General features: G+C 53.4%; 2 protein-coding genes across 2 annotated transcripts; one reads left to right on the top strand and one right to left on the bottom strand.

Annotated features, from left to right (window-relative positions):
* Positions 1 to 8,890: 8,890 nt before the first annotated feature.
* LOC141737339 (olfactory receptor 14C36-like) lies at positions 8,891 to 9,655 on the top strand. The gene has a single exon (XM_074572023.1). The coding sequence runs from the start codon at positions 8,891 to 8,893 to the stop codon at positions 9,653 to 9,655; it is 765 nt and encodes a 254-aa protein (XP_074428124.1).
* Positions 9,656 to 15,711: 6,056 nt separating this feature from the next.
* Positions 15,712 to 16,479, bottom strand: LOC141737338 (olfactory receptor 14J1-like). Its single transcript, XM_074572022.1, has one exon. It carries the CDS (start codon positions 16,357 to 16,359, stop codon positions 15,712 to 15,714), a length of 648 nt encoding a protein of 215 aa, XP_074428123.1. The 5' UTR covers positions 16,360 to 16,479.
* Positions 16,480 to 20,374: the final 3,895 nt, after the last annotated feature.

The following is a 20,374-nucleotide window of genomic DNA, read 5'->3' as shown; positions in this document are numbered from 1 at the left end:
ACGGGTCAGTTCTCCGACAGAGCTGGCCTCCCTAACAGCACCTCCATCACAGCAGGGAATGTCCTCAGGGCAGTGCCTGAAGGCCTTCAGGCAAAAACACCTTTGGAAGGTCGTCTCCCAACGTTGCTGTCAAGAACATGCCCAGGAAAGTTCCCCACAAATGGCACCACCAGCGTAGAACTTAATTGTGTAAAGTGTGCAGGGGGGGACAAGCAGCAGGTCCCTCGCCCAGCCAGGGCTCCTGGGAAAGACATGAAGGACCAGCAGAACAGGTTCTTGTCAGGTCCTGTGTGTGCAGGACACCCCAGGGAAGCTGCCACAGGGCAATGGTCACACACCTGGGCAGTAACAACCACAGGCCTGAGCATAATGTGTGTGTGGTGAGATTAACCTGAGTGAGAACAAACACCATCCGCTGTTCCTGGGGGTTCCATTAAGGGCTGTGGGACAGACAGTGTGTGGAGGTCACTTCACTTGGAGAGTAACGTCCCCTGGGAAACCCCCTGAATGCAGCACTGGGATGGGCTTCCTTGACCCCAGGTCCCTGTGTCCATTCCTCACGCCGTGGGGCATCTCAGAGAGGTGCCGAGCAGGGAGACACAGCGCGGGGCTGAGGTGCTGCCGGCCTCTGGGAGTGGCAACAGGAGGCCATGGAGTCTGCTGCAGGGCCTCTGCCCGTGCCAGGGAAGGACTCGTGTCTCTGAGCAGCCCTGCCAGCGCCCTGACAGTGCCGTGTGTGTCTCCAGGAACACCTGTGTGCTACCTCACCCTCCCCTCTCTTCATGGCCTGTCCCTTTGATTACACGGTGTGACAGAAGCACCTCTGTGGAGCATCTCCCCTGTGCAGTCCGAAAGGGTTCTGCAGGCGTGAGCGGCATTGCCCTCTAGAAGATGGCATTTCTCACCTCTCACAGAGCACAGAGCACGTCTAGGGAGTAGGAATGCAGTGAGAGGCACACACCCTCCATGTTTCACCTCTCTGAACGTCCTTCACAATTTTTTTAAGCACCTGACAGAGAAGCAAATGTCTTCAGAAATAGGTGGGCTGGGCTGTTTGCACCAATGCTGAAACTCTCCTGATGTGAAACCATGACCCTCATGGATTTTGTTTTCATAACCTCTTTTTAGACCCATTCTTCCCCTTCCTGTTCATGCTGGAATCCTGCGCGTGCATCAGAGCTGCACTTGGGGGCAGGTCTTCTGCCCAGCATGGGCAGGCAGAAGGCCTTCTCCACCGGCTCCTCTCCCCTCCCTGGAGCCACTCCTTTCTGCGGCACCCCCACCACTGTCAGTGGGATGCCCAGAACAGCCCTCCTGAGAGAGTTTAACAACGCCCTGTTTCAACACGCACCTCACCCCTGCTCGATCCTCTCATCTACAGCCTGAGGAGAAGGAAGGATGGGGGTTGGGAGGAACTGACAGAAACAGCTTAGGAAAGCTGTCGGCTGCAGAGAGATCCCGTTGGAGTCGTGGGCTTGTAGGAAGAAATCACTTCTGGTTTTCTTCTGAAGCGGCCCCCAAGGATCTGGACAGCGAGTATTGTGTCCTGGGCACTCCTCTGGCAGCATGTCATAGTGAGAAGACTTTTGGTGTCATGGAGATGGAGAAGGCTGGTCAGTGCCATTGTGAGACCTCTCTCCAACACCTTGGAAAGGCCAGAGCCATCTGAGAGCCTTGGAAAAAGCAGAAATGAAACCAGTTTTCAAAAAAGCAGGAAGGAGGATTGGGACAATGACAGACTGGCCAGCCTCACCAGGGCAGGGGATATGACAAGTCCTCCTGCAGCCATCTGCAGGCATTTGAAGGACAAGAAAGGGATGGCAGAAGACATGTGGGAGGGAAAAGAAGGGGATGTTGTGTACCTGGACTTTAGCAAGGCCTTTGACTACAGGTCTCCTGTAGTCTCCTTATGGCCAGGTTGTTGACAGCCGGGCTGAAGAAGTGGACGATGTGGTTGGTGGAAAGCTGTCTGAGTAATGACGGAGGGACATCATCTGTGGTACAAAGTCCTTCTGGAACCCACTTACTAGTGGCATCCATCAAAGACCAGCCCTTGACAACTACTATGGAACATTATTATCTCTCCGTATGATGGCAGACAATGCACTTTCACCTCCTTTGTAGATGATGCCAAGCTGGGGGAGCCCTTAAGGAATCCCACCCTGTTAGCACTGTTGGTGGCAGGAGAGTTGGGAAGGATGACTGTGGTGGGTTAAACATGGCAGGGCACGGAGGGTCGGAAGGGAGAAGCGTAGAGGGATGGCACCTTTGGGGAGGAGTGGACAGGAGAGGTGACCCACAGCTGACTAACAGAGTACTCCATCCCACTGGCATCTTGCTCAGTATAAAAGCTGAGGGATCACAGGGCTCAGGCTCTTTTTCCAATGTCAGATGCCAGCTGGAGGAGCGGTGCTAGAGGAGGCTGGGAAGCAAAAGCGTGGTTGTGATGTGACAATTCAGGGCAGCACTTGACCAGGGGTTAGTCCCAGAGAAATGGCGCTGGAGCCCCAGTGGTCCTGCTCTGGCCAGGACATTAATGGCCCCAGCGAGCGGGGCAGGGGCAGGGGCAGAAGGAGATGCCCTGAGCCGGAGAGGGAAAATGTAAATGGCCCAAGTGGGGCAGGAGCAAAGCGAGTCACCCCGATTTCAGCAGAGGCACAAAGAGCCACCTTGAGCGGGGCAGGAGTAAATCCAGGCACCTGGTGTAGGGCAGGGGCAAATGGAGCCTCCCCAGGCAAGAGAGGGGAAAAACCAGCTGTCCTGAGGGGGACATGATGAAAAGAAGCCACCCAAGCAAGGCTGAGGCCACACTGGATGCCCCAAAGGAAGGATATAACGAAGAAAATCTCCCCAAGTGGAGCAGGAGAAAAATTCCCTTGCCTGAGCTGAGCAGGAGGAACTCAGTGCCCCGAGCAAGAGTGGGGAAAACTGGAGGACGCAGGAGGTGCAGGGGCCCAACTGGCGAGCTCAAGGAGGGCAGGAATAGCAACCAGCTGCCTTCTTGGGGCAGAGGCAACACTCATTGCCCTCCAGGCAGGTCGTGGGGTTAAACCAGATGCTAAAAAGCCACCCACAAATGTTTTTTGGATCTGGAGGGTGGGAGAGCAGCTGGGTGGGGGCCTGGCAGCCACCCAAGGTGCACCCAGTGCAGTTGCTCAAGGTGGTTCTTTTGTAGTGCTCCTTCAGTCAGCCTGTGGCTGGATCCTGTGGGGTAGATAAAATCACAGAATCACGGAATGATAGGGGTTGTAAGGGACCTCTGGAAATCATCTAGTCCACCTCCAGGTGCTTTGCTACTGGAGTCTCACAGACGCAGTCCTGTACCTGGGAAGAGTGGAAAAGAAGCCCTCAGCCCCCCAACTGTGCCAGCCAAAGCTGTGAAGGGGCTCGTTGTATACCAACAGTTTGGTATACATTGTATGTATTTCATTATTTCCTTTATATTTAATTATTAATATTTCATTGATGTAACTACTTTAATGAACTATTACTTTTTTATTACAGTAACCATTTTTTTCTAAACACATAAATCTTTTTCTCTCTTTTCTGTGTCTCCTTGGAGTGAGAGGTGGGGGAGAGCATCTGTCATCTCACCATTGGCCAATCTGCCCCAAACCACGACAGCCCTCCTGTCCAGCTGGTTTTTACCCATCTATTTATCCATCCATGCAGACCATAGTGTGCTGACATTGAACATTGTGGGGGATGATGCTGAAAGCCTTGCTGACTTCCAGGTAGAAGACAATCATTGCTCTTCCTTGCCCAGAAATCCTCTCCTTTCTTCAGAAAACGTAAAAAGGATGGCCAGGAAGAAGCTACCTTGGGTAAATCCAGGGTAAATCACCTTCTCTTTCAGACACCCAGAAAGGGGATCCGAGTGGGCGTGCTCGGGCGCACAGCCTTCTGTTACCCTGCTCATCCTTTGGGCCTTTTTGCAAGGTGCATGCAATGTTTGGGTTCTTACAGTAATCAGGGAGTTCCCTCAGACTCCGTGACCTTTCAAAGATGATGGAGAAGGGCCTCACGGTGACACCGTCCTGCTCGCTCAGGTCCTTGGGAGCCTTCCCCTCCAACCCCATAGGCTGGTAAGGACTATGTTTGCTCAAGTGACACCTGAATTGATCCACACTCACTGCTGGTTATTTTCTTCCAGACTCCTGCCTTGAGGAGCAAAGGGCTGAGAGACCTTGCTGGGGAAGACTAAGGCAAGGGGGATACAGTATCTCATATTTCTCTACACCTGTTCTTACTAAATTCTCCAGTGGTCACACATAATCTTTGGGTTTTTTCTTGAATTCTTCTGGAAGTACTAAGAGATCCTCTTGATGTCCTCGAAGCTCTTGCAAGGGCCAACACTAGGGAAGCTTTGGCTCCTCTAAAGCCATCCCTATTTCTAAATTCCTGCTTCAGTCCTTGCATCCACGTTCCTTCCTTAGCCAAGCTGCTCTCCTGAAATGTCTGGTTGTTTTCCTGCTTATGATGTCGACAGTTCTTATGCTTGGAAGATGCTTCTCTGAAAGACCAACTGTACTGAGCTCTGCTGCCTTTGAATACTGCTGCCCATGGGCCTACCACTGAAAGTCCCCTGAAGAGGCTAAAATCTTCTCCCAGTATTCCATGGTCCCTACAGCCAAAGCTGACACTGGTTTTCGCATCCCTGATCAGCGCTTCCTCTTTTGCAAGGACTGGATTGGAGTGAGCATCACCTTTGTTGGTCTGCGCCTGTGCAAAGAAGTTGTCCAAAGAGACACCAACACCAGCTGGACAGTATGCATCCTGCCATGCTCACCTGCCAGTGAGTGTCATTAAAGTCTCCAATAGCACTTGGGGTCATGGATCTGAGGACTTCCATGGCTTGCTTAAGCAAACCTTTCTCCACTTCCTTACCCTGATTGCAGGTGCTTTGTCTCCCACGAAGGTGTCACACTAACAGGCCTCTCCTTTGACCCTCACTCACAAGGGCTCACGCAACCTGCTGCGCATCCCATAGAGGAGCTCCACACATAGAACAAGCTCCTGCACATGGAGGGCATCTCCCTCCTCATCTTCCTGGCCCATCTCTCCTGAAAAGCCCCTATGCACCATGGCAGCACCACTGTGAGCTGTCCCACCACCCCTTGCCACTTATTCCACCAACGTACAAACTCTAGGATGGCACACGGGACTCCAGCTCCTCCGGTCTGTGCCCCAGGCTGAGGGCACTGGTGCACATTTGGTCTGCAGCACCTGAGCTGGAGCACTGGGGCCAAGCTTGGACTTGTCCCAGGCAAACCCAGTACCAAGTGCCCAAGACCCCACACCTGCTAATGCTGTGCTCGAGACCAGAGACATACTGGATGCGACGGCAGGCGGCAATGTGAAGGCACTAAACGAGGAAACGCTGCTCCCTACAACACCAGAAAAGCCAGGCTGGGCTCTGTAGCCCTGGAAGAAGCAGGCTTTGTTGTCTGTAGTGTTGCTGAAGACCTGTGCTGGAGGTGAAGCTGATCTCCAGGATGACAAGGTGCTGCTCAAAATGTCCCTCATCAAGGGCCTCAGGAAAGGATTGTTGAAAGAAGAACTGGGAGAGTTTGGGAGCAGCCAAATCATTTGAGACCCCAGTGTGATAGGCTTCCTGTTCATGACCTTCTCTGCATCAGCTGAATGGAGATGGGTGAGACCGTGCCTCACTGCAGTGGTGGGTTTCAGTCGCTGATCCACGGAAACTGAACGTGCCTGAGATGCCACATAGGCTTGCCAAAGGAACCAAATCGGCCTGCAGTGCCCTCTGAGGTGTCCCTCATGCAGCTGCTCTGAACACCAATGGCTTTCCCATAGGTCCTGTGCGGTCCCTGCCAGCCTGTGCTAGAGAGCGCTGGCATCTCACTTAGCACCACAGGCCTGTGTTTGGCCATTGAGACGCTTCCCGAATTCGGTTAAGCCACGTAGGGATGTCCGTGAAACAACTGCCATTACAGTCAGTGGAGAGCTAGGAACTACAGCTGATGGAGAAGAGAAAGAGAGGGACTTAGGTCCATTTGCTCAGCTGATGACCTCTGTAGGCTGCTGTAGCTATAAGGAAAAGGAAAGGTTTTAGTTGTCTTAAACGTAAACACCTGCTGTCATTTCCATCTGCCAAAGGAATTCCTCACAAGGCTCCAGGATGGTGCCCCCCGATGCTGCCTTGTCTCTCAGCATTGCTGCATTAGAGCTTGCAGTCACCTGCAAATGTCTTGGACAAGCTCTGGTGTCACCTCCAATGTCACCAGGTGTTTCCACCTGAACAACACCCTCAATCTCCATGAAGTAGCCTGAGAGCTGAGACAAGGAGCTCCCATACAGCTGCCTGTATTTGTGCACACCTGAACTGAGGCAAGAAGAATCCCACCTCCTGTGGGTTTGTGGAAGGAACAAGAGGGAGTCCTCCTCTAGCCCAGGACTTCAAACCCAGGATGAGATGCCTCAAATGATTCAGCTGCATCACTGCACTCACCAGGGGTAAAGAGCTGTCTGGGTGTCCTGTCTAATGGTGAGACAAGGAAAGGCTATTCTCATGCCTAACTCTGTCTCTGGTAATAGAAACGACACAGCTGGAAAGAAGTGTCTCTGCCCAGCTGAGGGAGGGAACCTCAGTGCTGACTTCAGCCTGTTTCCCAGCAGGTTCTCCCGAAGCCCCAGGGGCACCTGAAGGGAGGGCAAAGTGGGCAGAGCAAGGGCTGCCTTGGGCTGCTCCTCTGCTGCTGAGCTGGGCTGGGCTCCTGGGACAGAGGGAGCTCATGGCAAGCGGGCAGCACTCCTTCCACAGCACTGCAGAGAGACAGCTCTGCCCAAAGCGCAGCAGGGCTGAGGGCACTGCCTGCAGGTGCCAAGGGGAGAGGAGCAAGGCAGAGGTGTTAAAGGCACTCTAGGAGCGGGGGGATAGCTGAGCTCTCACTGCGGGAGGAATCTTCACAGCCCTCTATATGGTAAGTCTCTGGCTGCAGGGTACTGAGTTTGGTGTTCTTTGGAGGACATCCTAGACCTGGTTCATCCCGCAGCCTGCAGGACCTGGCAGGAGGATTCTCAGAGATTCCCAAGTAGAGGAGGAGGACGTGCTCTGGAGCAGGGCTTCCCTGCTGCACTTCAGTAGGTCGGGGCACGGTGGTTTCCTTGTCTTTGGGATGACTGGAGGGTACCAACCTGGGTGTGCAGCCAGAGGAGCCCAGGGCTGTCCTTCCGCAGACGGTCCCTGCACCCCGGGGGATCGCTGCCAGGGCATTTCCAAGGAAACTTTTCAAGAGGCTGGTCAAAGTGGGGATTACCTGAAAGGGAAGGAGTCTGTGCTTTGAGATGAGTCACCTTGTTTGGCTGGGTGGACAGTGGGAGATGGGACTTTATTTTCCCACTCTTGCGAAGGCACGGGGTCGCCCACTCCCTTTGAGTTCTCTGAGCCGCCCCTTTGCCCCTGTGCAGGCAGAGATGCCCTGGAGCAGTTCCCTGCTGCCAGGAGGTGTTTGCAGGGCAGAGCTGAGCACATCGCAGGTGGGATGGAGTTCTCTTTCTGTGAGCACTGCAAAGGAGGAGACCTGGGCACAGAGAAGTGGTTCCCAGCAGAGACAGCTCCAGGCAGCAGAACCCTTGTCAGAGAGGGAGAGGGAGGAGATCCCAGAAACGTGAGGGGAGGGGGGATTCGGGCACCCCCCTGCCATCCGCTGCAGTGCAAGCACCTTTCCTGCAGCAGCTCCCAGGTCTCCTCTCCCACACAGTGCAGCCCCCCACTCTCAGCGTCACAAACACTCGGCCATCACTTTCCTTCCCAACAGCTCAACCAACACAGAGGGAGATGGGGATTCAGCTTCAGCTGAGACACAAGCACTTGGGTCCTGCCATGCAGATGTTTCCATGGAGGAAAAGCAGCCAAATCCCCTCGCGGACTTTGGAGCCAGGCACCAGAGTGTGCCTGACTGGAAAAGACCTTTTAGGACACCCCATCTTAAAGACATTGGGCTCTTTCCCTGAGGGGGCCCTGCTGAGCTGCAGGCTGCCCTCCAGAAGGTCACAACTCTCCCATGGCATCTCTGTGTTTTCTAAGTACCCGACAGAGAAGACACCACAGCGCTAAGGCCAAGGAGATGCCACGGGACGGCTGTAGGTCGGCAGCTGCAATGAGGCCTCTGTGTCCCTGGCTGGGAGGGGAGAGATGAGATTCCTCTGCTCTCAGCAGTGTCCTGGTCTTTTGGGGGGAACACCTGGGTGTTACTGTCCTCCAGCTCAAAAAGGTGCCTGCCCAGGGCAGCTGGGAGCAGGGCTGAAGGACAGGTCAGCTCTCCACACTCTTCACTGAGGGACAGTCCCTTTGCCTGCCAGCACCCACAGGATTTCACTTGGAGTGCAGCAGGAATGCTCCAAAACTCCTCAGCTCTTGTGTGACAACTGGAACAAAGTCCACAAAGCAAATTCCCCTCAACTTTGCTCTGCCGTCGGGTGAATTAGGAGTGACAATGCTGGAAAGCTCTTTGATATCAAAAGTGGATATAGGCTAAGATCACCCCGTCTTCCTATCGACCAATTGCTGTAGGCAGGACTGAATCCTGCAGAGCCCCCTGCTCCCAGCGGCACCCTCAGCCAGCACCAACCACAGCTCATGAAAGGGACCTGCCAAAGGTCTGCTTGAAAGGGGAGAGGAACTTTCAGAAGTTTTTCTGAGAAACTGAATAGACTTTGGTCTCTTCTTTGAACAGGTCCCCATGTCCAGAGGACAAAAATGTCCAACAGCAGCTCCATCACCCAGTTCCTCCTCCTGGCATTCGCAGACACACGGGAGCTGCAGCTCTGGCACTTCGGGCTCTTCCTGGGCGTCTACCTGGCTGCCCTCCTGGCCAATGGCCTCATCATCACCACCATCGCCTGTGACCACCGCCTCCACACCCCCATGTACTTCTTCCTGCTCAACCTCTCCCTCCTCGACCTGGGCTCCATCTCCACCACTGTCCCCAAATCCATGGCCAATTCCCTGTGGGACACCAGGGACATCTCCTACACAGGATGTGTGGCCCAGCTCTTATTCTTTTTCTTTTTCATTTCAGCTGAGTATTTTCTTCTCACTGTCATGGCCTATGACCGCTACGTTGCCATCTGCAAACCCCTGCACTACGGGACCCTCCTGGGCAGCAGAGCTTGTGTCCACATGGCAGCAGCTGCCTGGGGCAGTGGGTTTCTCCATGCTCTCCTGCACACGGCCAATACATTTTCCCTGCCCCTCTGCCAGGGCAATGCCCTGGACCAGTTCTTCTGTGAAATCCCCCAGATCCTCAAGCTCTCCTGTTCAAACTACTACTTCAGGAAAGCTGGGCTTCTTGTGGTTAGTGTCTGTTTAGGCTTCGGTTGTTTTCTTTTCATCGTGCTGTCCTATGTGCAGATCTTCAGGGCCGTGCTGAGGATCCCCTCTGAGCAGCGACGGCACAAAGCCTTTTCCACATGCCTCCCTCACCTGTCTGTCATCTCCCTGTTTCTCAGCACTGCCGTGTTTGCCTACCTCAAGCCCCCCTCCATCTCCTCCCCAGCTCTAGACCTGGTGGTGGCAGTCCTGTACTCATTGGTGCCTCCAGTAGTGAACCCCCTCATCTACAGCATGAGGAACCAGGAGCTCAAGGATGCCCTATGGAAACTGGCTCAATGGACGTTGTTTCACCATTAATAAATTGTCTCCCCTTCTCCGCATGTTTTGTAGACTTTCTCTTAGGCAATAAGCCTGCTTTTTTCTCTTGCAGTCATCCTGCTTCTGTATAATTTTCTGGGCTTGTACCACTTGTCTTGAGGTTTGTTCCAGTTGTGTCTGACCCTTGCACAACACTGTGTCAAAGGTGACCTGCCTAATAGCAGCTCTTCAAGAAAAAGGCATCTCCCAGGTGCAGTGCCTGGATGCTAGGTGCTTCCTCCAAAGGTGCTGCCAATAAAATGTCCAATGAACTGGTCTTTCAAAGAGTCTGTTCTCCCTGTGTTCTCCCTGTGTTTGGGGTTAAGCTCACTGTACTGTTGGGTTCCGTGGACCAAATGTTCTGGTTTGAAAGGCTCTCTTCTTGTCTCCAGTGGTAGTGGAGATGGTGCATGAGCTCCTGATTACCTCCTCAGGCTGCTTCACATGTGTCAGGACTTATGGCATACAGCAGACTCTATGGAAATGAATTGGGACGTGTGAGGAGAGGATGGGGACTCACCACGTGCCCTGAGCTGGGAGTGAATGAAGACACAGGAGATGAAACATCCACAGAGGTGAAGTCCCCCACAAGCAAAACACTAAACTGAGGTATGCACAAACAAGGACTCTGCAATGCCCAGAAAGTCAGTGTGGATCCGGTAGGCGTGGGAAAGGGAGGCTGGAGAGGTGTGGGAGCTGCCGGAGGACCCTCAGGGCCAAGGAATATTGTGCTGTCCTGGGGAGCAGGAGGAGGCACCTCCTCATGCTGGTTTGCTGCACAAGGAACGGTGACACCATGCCTGGCTCAGTTCCTGGTCCCTGTAAAGGTGCATCAGGATGGGAGGGAGGACAGGAGGCTGTTTCCCACCTCTCTTCCCCATCACCCCCCGTACTCGAGGATTTATAACCTGTAACTCCAACAGCAGCGCAGGGGCCCTGCAGAGGCCACAGGTACCATGGGCCCTGCAGGCGTACAGCCCCCTCTCCTTCCAGTGCTGCTCTGGGAGCACCCATTTCTCCTGGCTTTTGTGGTTCCGACCCCACGGATAGATTTTCATTTGGCTTTTTGTCCTGCCAGCTCCAGCTGGAGCTGTTTCTTAGCTCTGTCTGCCTGGGAGTGGGAACGTGAGGCTGTGCCCCCTCGCTCGGTGCTGGCAGGGGGGGCTGTGCTCTTCCTCCAGGTGCCACTGCCCTGCCAGGACCCATCATCTCCAGTGACACATGCCACCCTCTATGTCCCATGTGCTGCCGTTGCCCTGTCCTTGCCTGCAAGGACTGGATCTGCTCTGCTCCCGTATCACTTCTGAGCAAGACTGTCCATCCCAGTGCTGTCTTTTGGGGGAGCTGCATCCAATTCCTGACAAGGAGGAAGAAAAATCCAGAGGCGGCATTCAAAACGTTTCAGTTTGAATGGGAAAAGACTCCCAGGGCAGGTTCCCTCCCAACCCTGCAACCACCTGGCTTTGAAACCTGCAAGTTGCAGGGTCTCTGGGTGCAGGTTGGAAGGGTTTTTCAGCTTGGCAGTGGGCACCTCTGAGAAAAAGCTCATCTGCATAACAGAGTTTCCACCATGAAAGGGGATCTGCTCAGGGCAGCGCAGGAAGGATCAGGTCTTCTTCCACAGTTGCTGTCAAGAGCGTTCCTTCAAACGTGCCCTGGTGAGGGATGCCCAGTAAAGAGGTAAAGAGTGTGCGTGTGCAGGGTGAGGGCACACACAACAGTGTCCTTGCACAGCCACACCTCCAGGGACAGAACTGAAGGACCAGCAGAGCGGGGTCTGGTCTGTGCCTTTGTTTGCTGGACACCCCGGGGAAGCTGTCCCAGGGCAATCGTCACGGAACAGACACCTGAAACCACCATTTGCAGAACTGGACGCCTACGCAAGCCCAGAGAGGATGTTTGTCTGCCTGTGGAGAGACACCGAATAACGAGGTCAGAAGTCCCTGTTTGCATGGTTCAGAGGAGATTTCGGCATGCACACCGTGTGCATGTGGGGACATGAACCCGAGAGAGCACAAACACCAGCAGCTGTTCTTAGAAATGCCCAAAAGTGCTGTGGGACAGGCAGTGTCCCTTCATCGGAGAGTAACGTCCCCTGGGAAACCCCCTGAATGCAGCACTGGGATGGGCTTCCTTGAGCCCAGGTCCCTGTGTCCATTCCTCACGCCGTGGGGCATCTCAGAGAGGTGCCGAGCAGGGAGACACAGCGCGGGGCTGAGGTGCTGCCGGCCTCTGGGAGTGGCAACAGGAGGCCATGGAGTCTGCTGCAGGGCCTCTGCCCGTGCCAGGGAAGGACTCGTGTCTCTGAACAGCCCTGCCAGCACCCTGACAGTGCTGGGTGTGTCTCCAGGAACAGCCTGTGTGCTACCTCACCCTCCCCTCTCTTCATGGCCTGTCCCTTTGATTACACGGTGTGACAGAAGCACCTCTGTGGAGCATCTCCCCTGTGCAGTCCGAAAGGGTTCTGCAGGTGTGAGCGGCATTGCCCTCTATGAGATGGCATTTCTCACCTCTCACAGAGCACAGAGCACGTCTAGGGAGTAGGAATGCAGTGAGAGGCACACACCCTCCATGTTTCGTCTCTCTGAACGTCCTTCACAATATTTTTAAGCACCTGACAGAGAAGCAAATGTCTTCAGAAATAGGTGGGCTGGGCTGTTTGCACCAATGCTGAAACTCTCCTGACGTGAAACCATGACCCTCATGGATTTTATTTTCATAACCTGCTTTTTAGACCCATTCTTCCCCATTCTCCCCCAGGTTGTTGACAGATGGGCTGAAGAAGTGGACGATGTGGTTGGTGGAAAGCTGTCTGAGCAATGACGGAGGGACATCATCTGTGGTACAAAGTCCTTCTGGAACCCACTTACTAGTGGCATCCATCAAAGACCAGCCCTTGACAACTACTATGGAACATTATTATCTCTCCGTATGATGGCAGACAATGCACTTCCACCTCCTTTGTGGATGATGCCAAGCTGGGGGAGCCCTTGAGGAATCCCACCCTGTTAGCACTGTTGGTAGCAGGAGAGTTGGGAAGGATGACTGTGGTGGGTTAAACATGGCAGGGCACGGAGGGTCGGAAGGGAGAAGTGTAGAGGGATGGCACCTTTGGGGAGGAGTGGACAGGAGAGGTGACCCAAAGCTGACTAACAGAGTACTCCATCCCACCGGCATCTTGCTCAGTATAAAAGCTGAGGGATCACAGGGCTCAGGCTCTTTTTCCAATGTCAGATGCCAGCTGGAGGAGCGGTGCTAGAGGAGGCTGGGAAGCAAAAGCGTGGTTGTGATGTGACAATTCAGGGCAGCATTTGACCAGGGGCTGGTCCCAGGCAAATGGCGCTGGAGCCCCAGTGGTCCTGCTGTGGCGGGGACATTAATGGCCTCTGCGAGTGGGGCGGGGGCAGGGGCAGAAGGAGATGCCCTGAGCCGGAGAGGGAAAAAACTAAATGCCCCAAATGGGGCAGGAGCAAAGCGAGTCACCCCGATTTCAGCAGAGGCACAAAGAGCCACCTTGAGCAGGGCAGGAGTAAATCCAGCACCTGGTGTAGGGCAGGGGCAAATGGAGCCTCCCCAGGCAAGAGAGGGGAAAAACCAGCTGTCCTGAGGGGGACACGATGAAAAGAAGCCACCCAAGCAAGGCTGAGGCCACACTGGATGCCCCAAGGGAAGGATATAAAGAAGAAAGCCTCCCCAAGTGGAGCAGGAGGAAAACTCCCTGCCCTGAGCTGAGCAGGAGGAACTCAGTGCCCCGAGCAAGAGTGGGGAAAACTGGAGGACGCAGGCGGTGCAGGGGCCCAACTGGCGAGCTCAAGGAGGGCAGGGATAACAACCAGCTGCCTTCTTGGGGCAGAGGCAACACTCATTGCCCTCCAGGCAGGTCGTGGGGTTAAACCAGATGCTAAAAAGCCACCCACAAAGTTTTTTTGGATCTGGAGGGTGGGAGAGCAGCTGGGTGGGGGCCTGGCAGCCACCCAAGGTGCACCCAGTCCAGTTGCTCAAGGTGGTGCTTTTGTAGCACTCCTTCAGTCAGCCTATGGCTGGATCCTGTGGGGTAGATAAAATCACAGAATCAAGGAATGATAGGGGTTGTAAGGGACCTCTGGAAATCATCTAGTCCACCTCCCCTGCCAGAGCAGGTTGAGCTAGAGCAGGTTGCACAGGAATGCGTCCAGGTGGGGTTTGAATATCTCCAGATACAGAGGCTACAGCACCTCTCTGGGCAGCCTGTCCCAGTGCTCTGCCACCCTTGAAGTCAAGAAGTTCTGAACCTGTCAGACACCAGGTGCTTTGCTGCAGGAGTCTCACAGACGCAGTCCTGTGCCTGGGAAGAGTGGAAAATAAAGCCCTCAGCCCCCCGACTGTGCCAGCCAAAGCTGTGAAGGGGCTCGCTGACAGCCCTGGGCAGGTTTTTATGCCTGGGGCTGGTGCGGCTCCAGGCAGAGGCGGGAGCTCTGTGGGCAGATGAGCAGCCCTTGGCCAGCAGTGCCTGGGGCAGCCCAACAGCTGCCGGCTGGTGGCTGCAGGAGGTGCCCCAGCTGTGGTTGCTGAGGGGCCACAGTGCGTCCCCGTGCGTCTGGGGGTGGCCCCTGTCACAAAGGGGCAGTGATGCGGCACCCACCCACTGCTTGTGAGCTCACCTGGCCAGGGCTTGGCATCCTCAAGAGCGGGCCAGCCAAAGCTCCTTGGGCTGAGCTGGCCCTGGGAACACTCGGCTGCTTCCTTTGCCACTTCCTTGGCTGCTTTTTCTCAACCATTCATCGTTTACTGCCCTCTTCTCCTCACCTTCCATCCTTTTCTAACGGTAATGATGATTTGACCTTCAGGACAGATCATACAGGAGGTAGATGTGGGATCAAAGTATCGTCTGGTCTATGCCTTCGGAGCTTTAGGATGAGCTGTTACAGCTTTTTAGGCTGGCCAGATACGCACTGTGGGTAGAGTTCCTATTTGCTAATTGTTATTTCTTCAAAACATCCCAGGGTGGGTAAGTAGGGGTGGCAGTGTACTCTGAGGCTTTGGGCTCCGTCTGGAATGAGAAGAAGCCCATCCTGACGGATGCGGTAGGAAGAGAGACAGAAAAGGAGCACAGCAAAGGCAGCTGTTAAGGCAGCGGCTGAAAGCCGGTCCCTCCTGTGTCCAAGGGGGCAAAGTGTGGGCTGGAGAACCAGAGGGCTCTGCTGCTAATGGCAGCCAGAGGGAAGCAGCAGGTCCTCTTCAGAGAAGGTGACACCCAGTGCAGTCTTCCCAAAGGGCCTTGGTAACTGCTGTCAGTTGGATTCCTGCGACAGGGACAGCAGGGCCGTCAGCTGCAGCTCTGCAGCGCTTGGAACTACCACTGAAACGGTGCTGGTGGCGGATGCTGTTCTCTGGGTTTAGTTTGGGATTTTTTGTAATTTTGTTGAGGTGCAGCTATTTCTTTGCACTCAGGTGTCAGGATTAGCACTGATCTTCTCTTTCTGGAGCATGTCCTGGCATCCTTTGTCATCCAGAGCTTTCCCTGCTGTTCCTGAATGGCAGCGATGGCCTCAATGGGGCCACCCATCGCTCCTGTGAGTGACGACTTCACCATCAGGCTTGGACTTTGTGAATCCCCAAAGGCAAGGGACGTGGCTGGTGCTCCGTCCCTGAATGGTGATGTACCGGCAATCGAGAGGGAATTCTGGGGTGAGTCAGTCATGACTTATGAGCCAGTTTTGACATCTCATGTCATGACTTCTCATCATGATGAGACATGAGGGGTGCCCTCATCCATCCCCCAAGTCCATTCAGCACCCAAGTACATCATCAAGGCCTTTCAGCCTTCAGTTCCCTGAGTGTGTTCTGCACTCCAGTTTGGGAAGAAAAGGCCTATTTTCACCCATGGCAATCAGGAAACTCCCTTTTATTACAGAGATACCAAAAGGCAGGCCAGCATTACTGTGGTGACAGACTAATTGAGAGAAGGTCTCTGGGTCAGACAGACCGGGTTCACCCTCTGAAGAAGTGGGAGAAAGCAAATATTTGTGTTGAGACAGCTGTATGACTGATACAATAAGCACAAGATAAATATGAGGTCACATGTAAACAGAGAGGGGAAACTCAATGCTGCTGAAGCACACTGGTAGAATCAGTTTCCACAGGGCATCCTTGAGCTCCTGGTTCCTCATGCTGTAGATGAGGGGGTTCAGTGCTGGAGGCACCACGGAGTACAGCACAGCCACCACCACATCCAGGGATGGGGAAGAGATGGAGGGGGGCTTCAGGTAGGCAAATATTCCAGTGCTGACAAGCAGGGAGACCACAGACAGGTGAGGGAGGCACGTGGAAAAGGCTTTGTGCCGTCCCTGCTCAGAGGGGATCCTCAGCACGGCCCTGAAGATCTGCACATAGGACAGCACGATGAACACAAAACAAACAAAAGCAACCAAGGCACTAACCACAATAAGCCCAACTTCCCTGAGGGAGTCTGAGTGTGAGCAGGAGAGCTTGAGGATCTGGGGGATTTCACAGAAGAACTGGTCCAGGGCATTGCCCTGGCAGAGGGGTAGGGAAAATGTATTGGCCATGTGCAGGAGAGCATGGAGAAACCCACTGCCCCAGGCAGCTGCTGCCATGTGGACACAAGCTCTGCTGCCCAGGAGGGTCCCGTAGTGCAGGGGTTTGCAGATGGCAACGTAGCGGTCATAGGACATGACAGTGAGAAGACAATATTCTAATGACATCAAAAAGAGAAAAAAAAAAACAACTGGGCAGCACACCCCGGGTAGGAGATGGCCCTGGTGTCCCACAGCGAATTGGCCATGGCTTTGGGGACAGTGGTGGAGATGGAGCCCAGGTCAAGAAAGGCGAGGCTGAGGAGGAAGAAGTACATGGGGGTGTGGAGGCGGTGGTCACAGGCGATGGCGGTGATGATGAGGCCGTTGGCCAGGAGGGCAGCCAGGTAGATGCCCAGGAAGAGCCCGAAGTGCAAGAGCTGCAGCTCCCGTGTGTCTGCGAATGCCAGGAGGAGGAACTGGGTGATGGAGCTGCTGTTTCCCTATGTCAGAAAGTCCTAAGAAGCAGGTGAGATAGATGCAGAGATCACAGAAATGATGATGCTTTCTGTAGAGAAAGGAATGGGTAAAGGCACTTTTTCAGGTTCCTCACAGACCCACTGGTTTCCCTTTGTAACGCTGTAGGAGTTGCAGTCTCTTGTGCAAGCATCACAGCTCCATTGCTGTGATTGCAAACACCACAGCTCCCCAAGTACAGGTCCTCCTTTCTACCCTTTTTAAAAATGGGTGCAATGTTTGCCTTTTTCCAGTCCCTGGGGACTTCACCTGACTGCCATGGCTTTTCAGATATCATGGAGAGCGGCTTGGCAACTCCATCAGCCAGTTCCCTCAGGACTCTGGGATGCATCTTGTCAGCCCCCATAGACTCCTGCATGCTCAGGTTCCTCAGGTGGTCACAAACCTGATCCTTTGCCACAGTGGGGGGGACTTGGCCCCTCAAGTCCCTACCTTGAGGTCCCCCCACTCGAGAGGTGTGGGAAGAGAGGTTGGCAGGGAAGACTGAGGCAAAACTGTTGTTGAGTACCTCGGCCTTCTCCTCGACCATTGTTACCAGTTTGCCAGTCTTGCTCATCAGGAGGGGTACGCTTTCTTTGACCTTCCTTTTCTGGCTGACGTATCTATAGAAGCCCTTCTTATTATTCCTTGCCTCCCTTGCCAAGTTCATCTCCAGCTGCGCCTTGGCCTTCCTGACCCCATCCCTACGCTCTTCCCAGGATACCTGTCCCTGCTTCCACTGCCTGTGCATTTCCTTCTTGCCCTTTAGTTTGACCAGCAGGTCTCTGCTCAGCCATGCACATTGCTCAAGGCTTTATCCATGGGGTTTATCTCCACCCCAGCCACACCCAGTGCACTGAATCTCCCCTTCCATGTCATTCCTGGTCGCATCTCCGTCTCATTCCCTGTCCATTGCAGACCAACCATCTGCAATATAAATGTGGGCACCAGACGAACTCCTCCTGGGGCCTTTGACAAGCACTTGGACCTCAAAAGAGCAGAGAGGTGCCTCTGGGAGGTCCTCCTCTTCCCGAGATATGCTTCCTCAACTGGTGTCTTTAGGATGCATGAGTGGTAAATGGAGAAACATGGTCATCCCCTGAGAGCTTCTTAACGTTTCAGTTAGTGTTAGGCAGTGATTGGTAGTGGGTAGGGATGCCAGAGAGGGCAGAGGAACCTGACAAACAAGTCTTATGAGGAGCGGCGGAGGGAACTGGGATTGTTTAGTCTGGAGAAAAGGAGGCTGAGGGGAGACCTTATCGCTCTCTACAGCCACCTGAAAGGAGACTGTAGAGAGGTGGGGGTGGGTCTCTTCTCCCAAGTAACAGGCAAGAGGAAAAGAGGAAACAGCATCAAGTTGCCCCAGGGGAGGTTTAGACAGGATATTAGGAAAAAATTTTTACTCTGAAAGGGTTATTAAGCATTGGACGAGGCTGCCCAGGGAAGTGCAACCATCCCTGGAGGTATTCAGAAGACGGGTAGACATAGTGCTTAGAGATATGCTTTAGTGATGGGTTTTGTCAGAGTTAGGTTGGTGGTTGGACTCGATGATCTGAAAGGTCTCTTCCAACTTAGGCAAGGCTATGATTCTTTGCACCCCAGAATGCAGGTTGCCCTCTTGGCTGCCAGGGCACTCTCCTGACTCACATTAACCCAGCTGCCAACCAGCGCCCCCAGATCCCTTTCTGCAGGGCTGCTTTCCAGCCACTCCTCTTCCAGCCTATACTTGTGGCCACCATTATTTCATCCCTGGTGCAGAATGCAGCCTTTGTTCTTGTTAAACATGCTGAGAGTTGCCTTCTCTGTGTCACGGACACAGGTGCTAAACGGAACAGGGCCCAGGAGCCAGCATCCCTGTGCTGCCCCACAGTGCCCCAGTATGCCCCAGTACGTACCCTCAGTAAGTCCACGCTGACTGCATTTGAAGACAATTTTTTCTTTTTGGTGCCAAGAAATGTCACCCAAAAGGACACTAACTGGTGGCACACTCCCCACCAACGTGAGCTTGTACAGCCAGTGAGTTGTTTCCTGAGTTGCATTTTTGGCCTCGTTCAGAGCTGGGTGCAACACTTGCTTGTCCTCTCTCACAAGAGACCTCTGCTAACCCAATGGCTTTTCAAAAGGGATATTCCAAAGAAATGTCAATCTTGTTCTGTAACTTCACTACCACTATTTTGCCTGTAATCCTACGTACATAATTTCTCTAATCTTTCATACATTTTCACCTGTCCAAATACAATGACCATTTCTAAAGTCATCTTTCCAGGTGCAGACTGTCTAGACAGGGGCCTTTTCTATTATATTCCCGTTTTCTCCTTCCCTTACTCTTTCTTCATTCAGGTTCCTGTCACCCATCCAGCTGCTGCTTTGAGCTTCACATGGTTAAAGGTTTCCCCGTCTTTCAGTAGTCTAATTATCTCCTGTAGCCAACTCTTTAACTATGTTTATATCAACCCTTCTGTACCTACCTATCTAAAGCATTTCTCATAAGATTACCCCTTGCAGAAAAGCAACCTCATTAGAGGCAGCATGTACTTAGCATATGGCCGCAGAGGGTGTTTTATTGTTTATCAAACACGATCCGACATGATCAGGCTTTACTTTTCTTTGCTTGCAAAGAGGAGAAACCCTTCTGTGCCTGGGCGCAGCCAGGTCTCTAAGGAGAGCCAGAGGGAGCTGGTGCAATGGAGCTGTAACATCCAGCTGCAGAGATCGGTGGCGAAGTCTGATGGAAGGAAAACGATGTAAATCCCAACTGGGCAATGACAGAGATGGTGGGGTTGGGGTGGGGGCGGTGAGGAGTAGCATTGTCCATACAGTGTCAGACCTCAAGGGACTGCTTTTCCTAAACATCCAGACCTCCTGAGGAGACCCTCTGGATCAATATCAGTTGCAGAAGACTTCTATCACCTTTTCAATAGACTGAAAAGTAAATTAAAAGAAACCCTTTAAACTAAAAAAAAATAATTTATTAGGTTCTGATTGAAATCTTCCTTCTTAACTACACTATGAAAGAACTCCAATTAGCTGTAGAAGTCTTGAAGACTTGAAGGAAATTGAAGGAAGAGAAATAGGTCTTTAGGGCTTTCTGTACTTCAATGAGCCCCATGGTGTATTTAGCTCTGAGTCCACGAACCTCAGATACTGAGAGAAGATTGAAAACACTGCTCAAGGAGTCAGAAGTAAAACTCAAAGTACCTGGAAGCATTAATGGGCCCCACTGAGGGCCACTACTGACAAAGTCTCCCCATGGACTCGTTAGAGGAGATAGCTGGAGGCTGTGATTGCAGGAAGGCAAAGGCACAGTGCAGGTGGCTGTAAAGCTGTTGCTTTGTTTGATGAAGCAGAAGGGCCAAACCTGACCCTCAGGCCCTGGGAAGGCAGATCCTGCCCCTCAGGTGTGGCTCAGGGCTCTTCCTGGGGGCAGTGGGGTGTGAGGGTGAGCAAGGCCAAGGGTAGGGAGACTGTGCAACACCTCCCTCCTTCCCCATGCAATGGTGAAGCAGAAACCATGTCAAGAGCCTCAAAATAAAGTTTCTTCTGGTGGGCCTTGGTGGCAGAGGCAAGTGCCATAGCCAAAGGGACAAAGACCTTGGTGCTGTTGGGCTTTTTAGCCTGGCCAGAGCCCTAGGCCACCTCTACTGCAGAGTGACCATCACTGTCCCATGCCTGTGCCTCTTTCCTTGCA

Source organism: Larus michahellis, unplaced genomic scaffold (assembly GCF_964199755.1).
Source record: "Larus michahellis unplaced genomic scaffold, bLarMic1.1 SCAFFOLD_34, whole genome shotgun sequence".
Classification (NCBI taxonomy): Eukaryota; Metazoa; Chordata; class Aves; order Charadriiformes; family Laridae; genus Larus; species Larus michahellis.
This window is presented reverse-complemented; position numbering and strand designations above follow the sequence as displayed.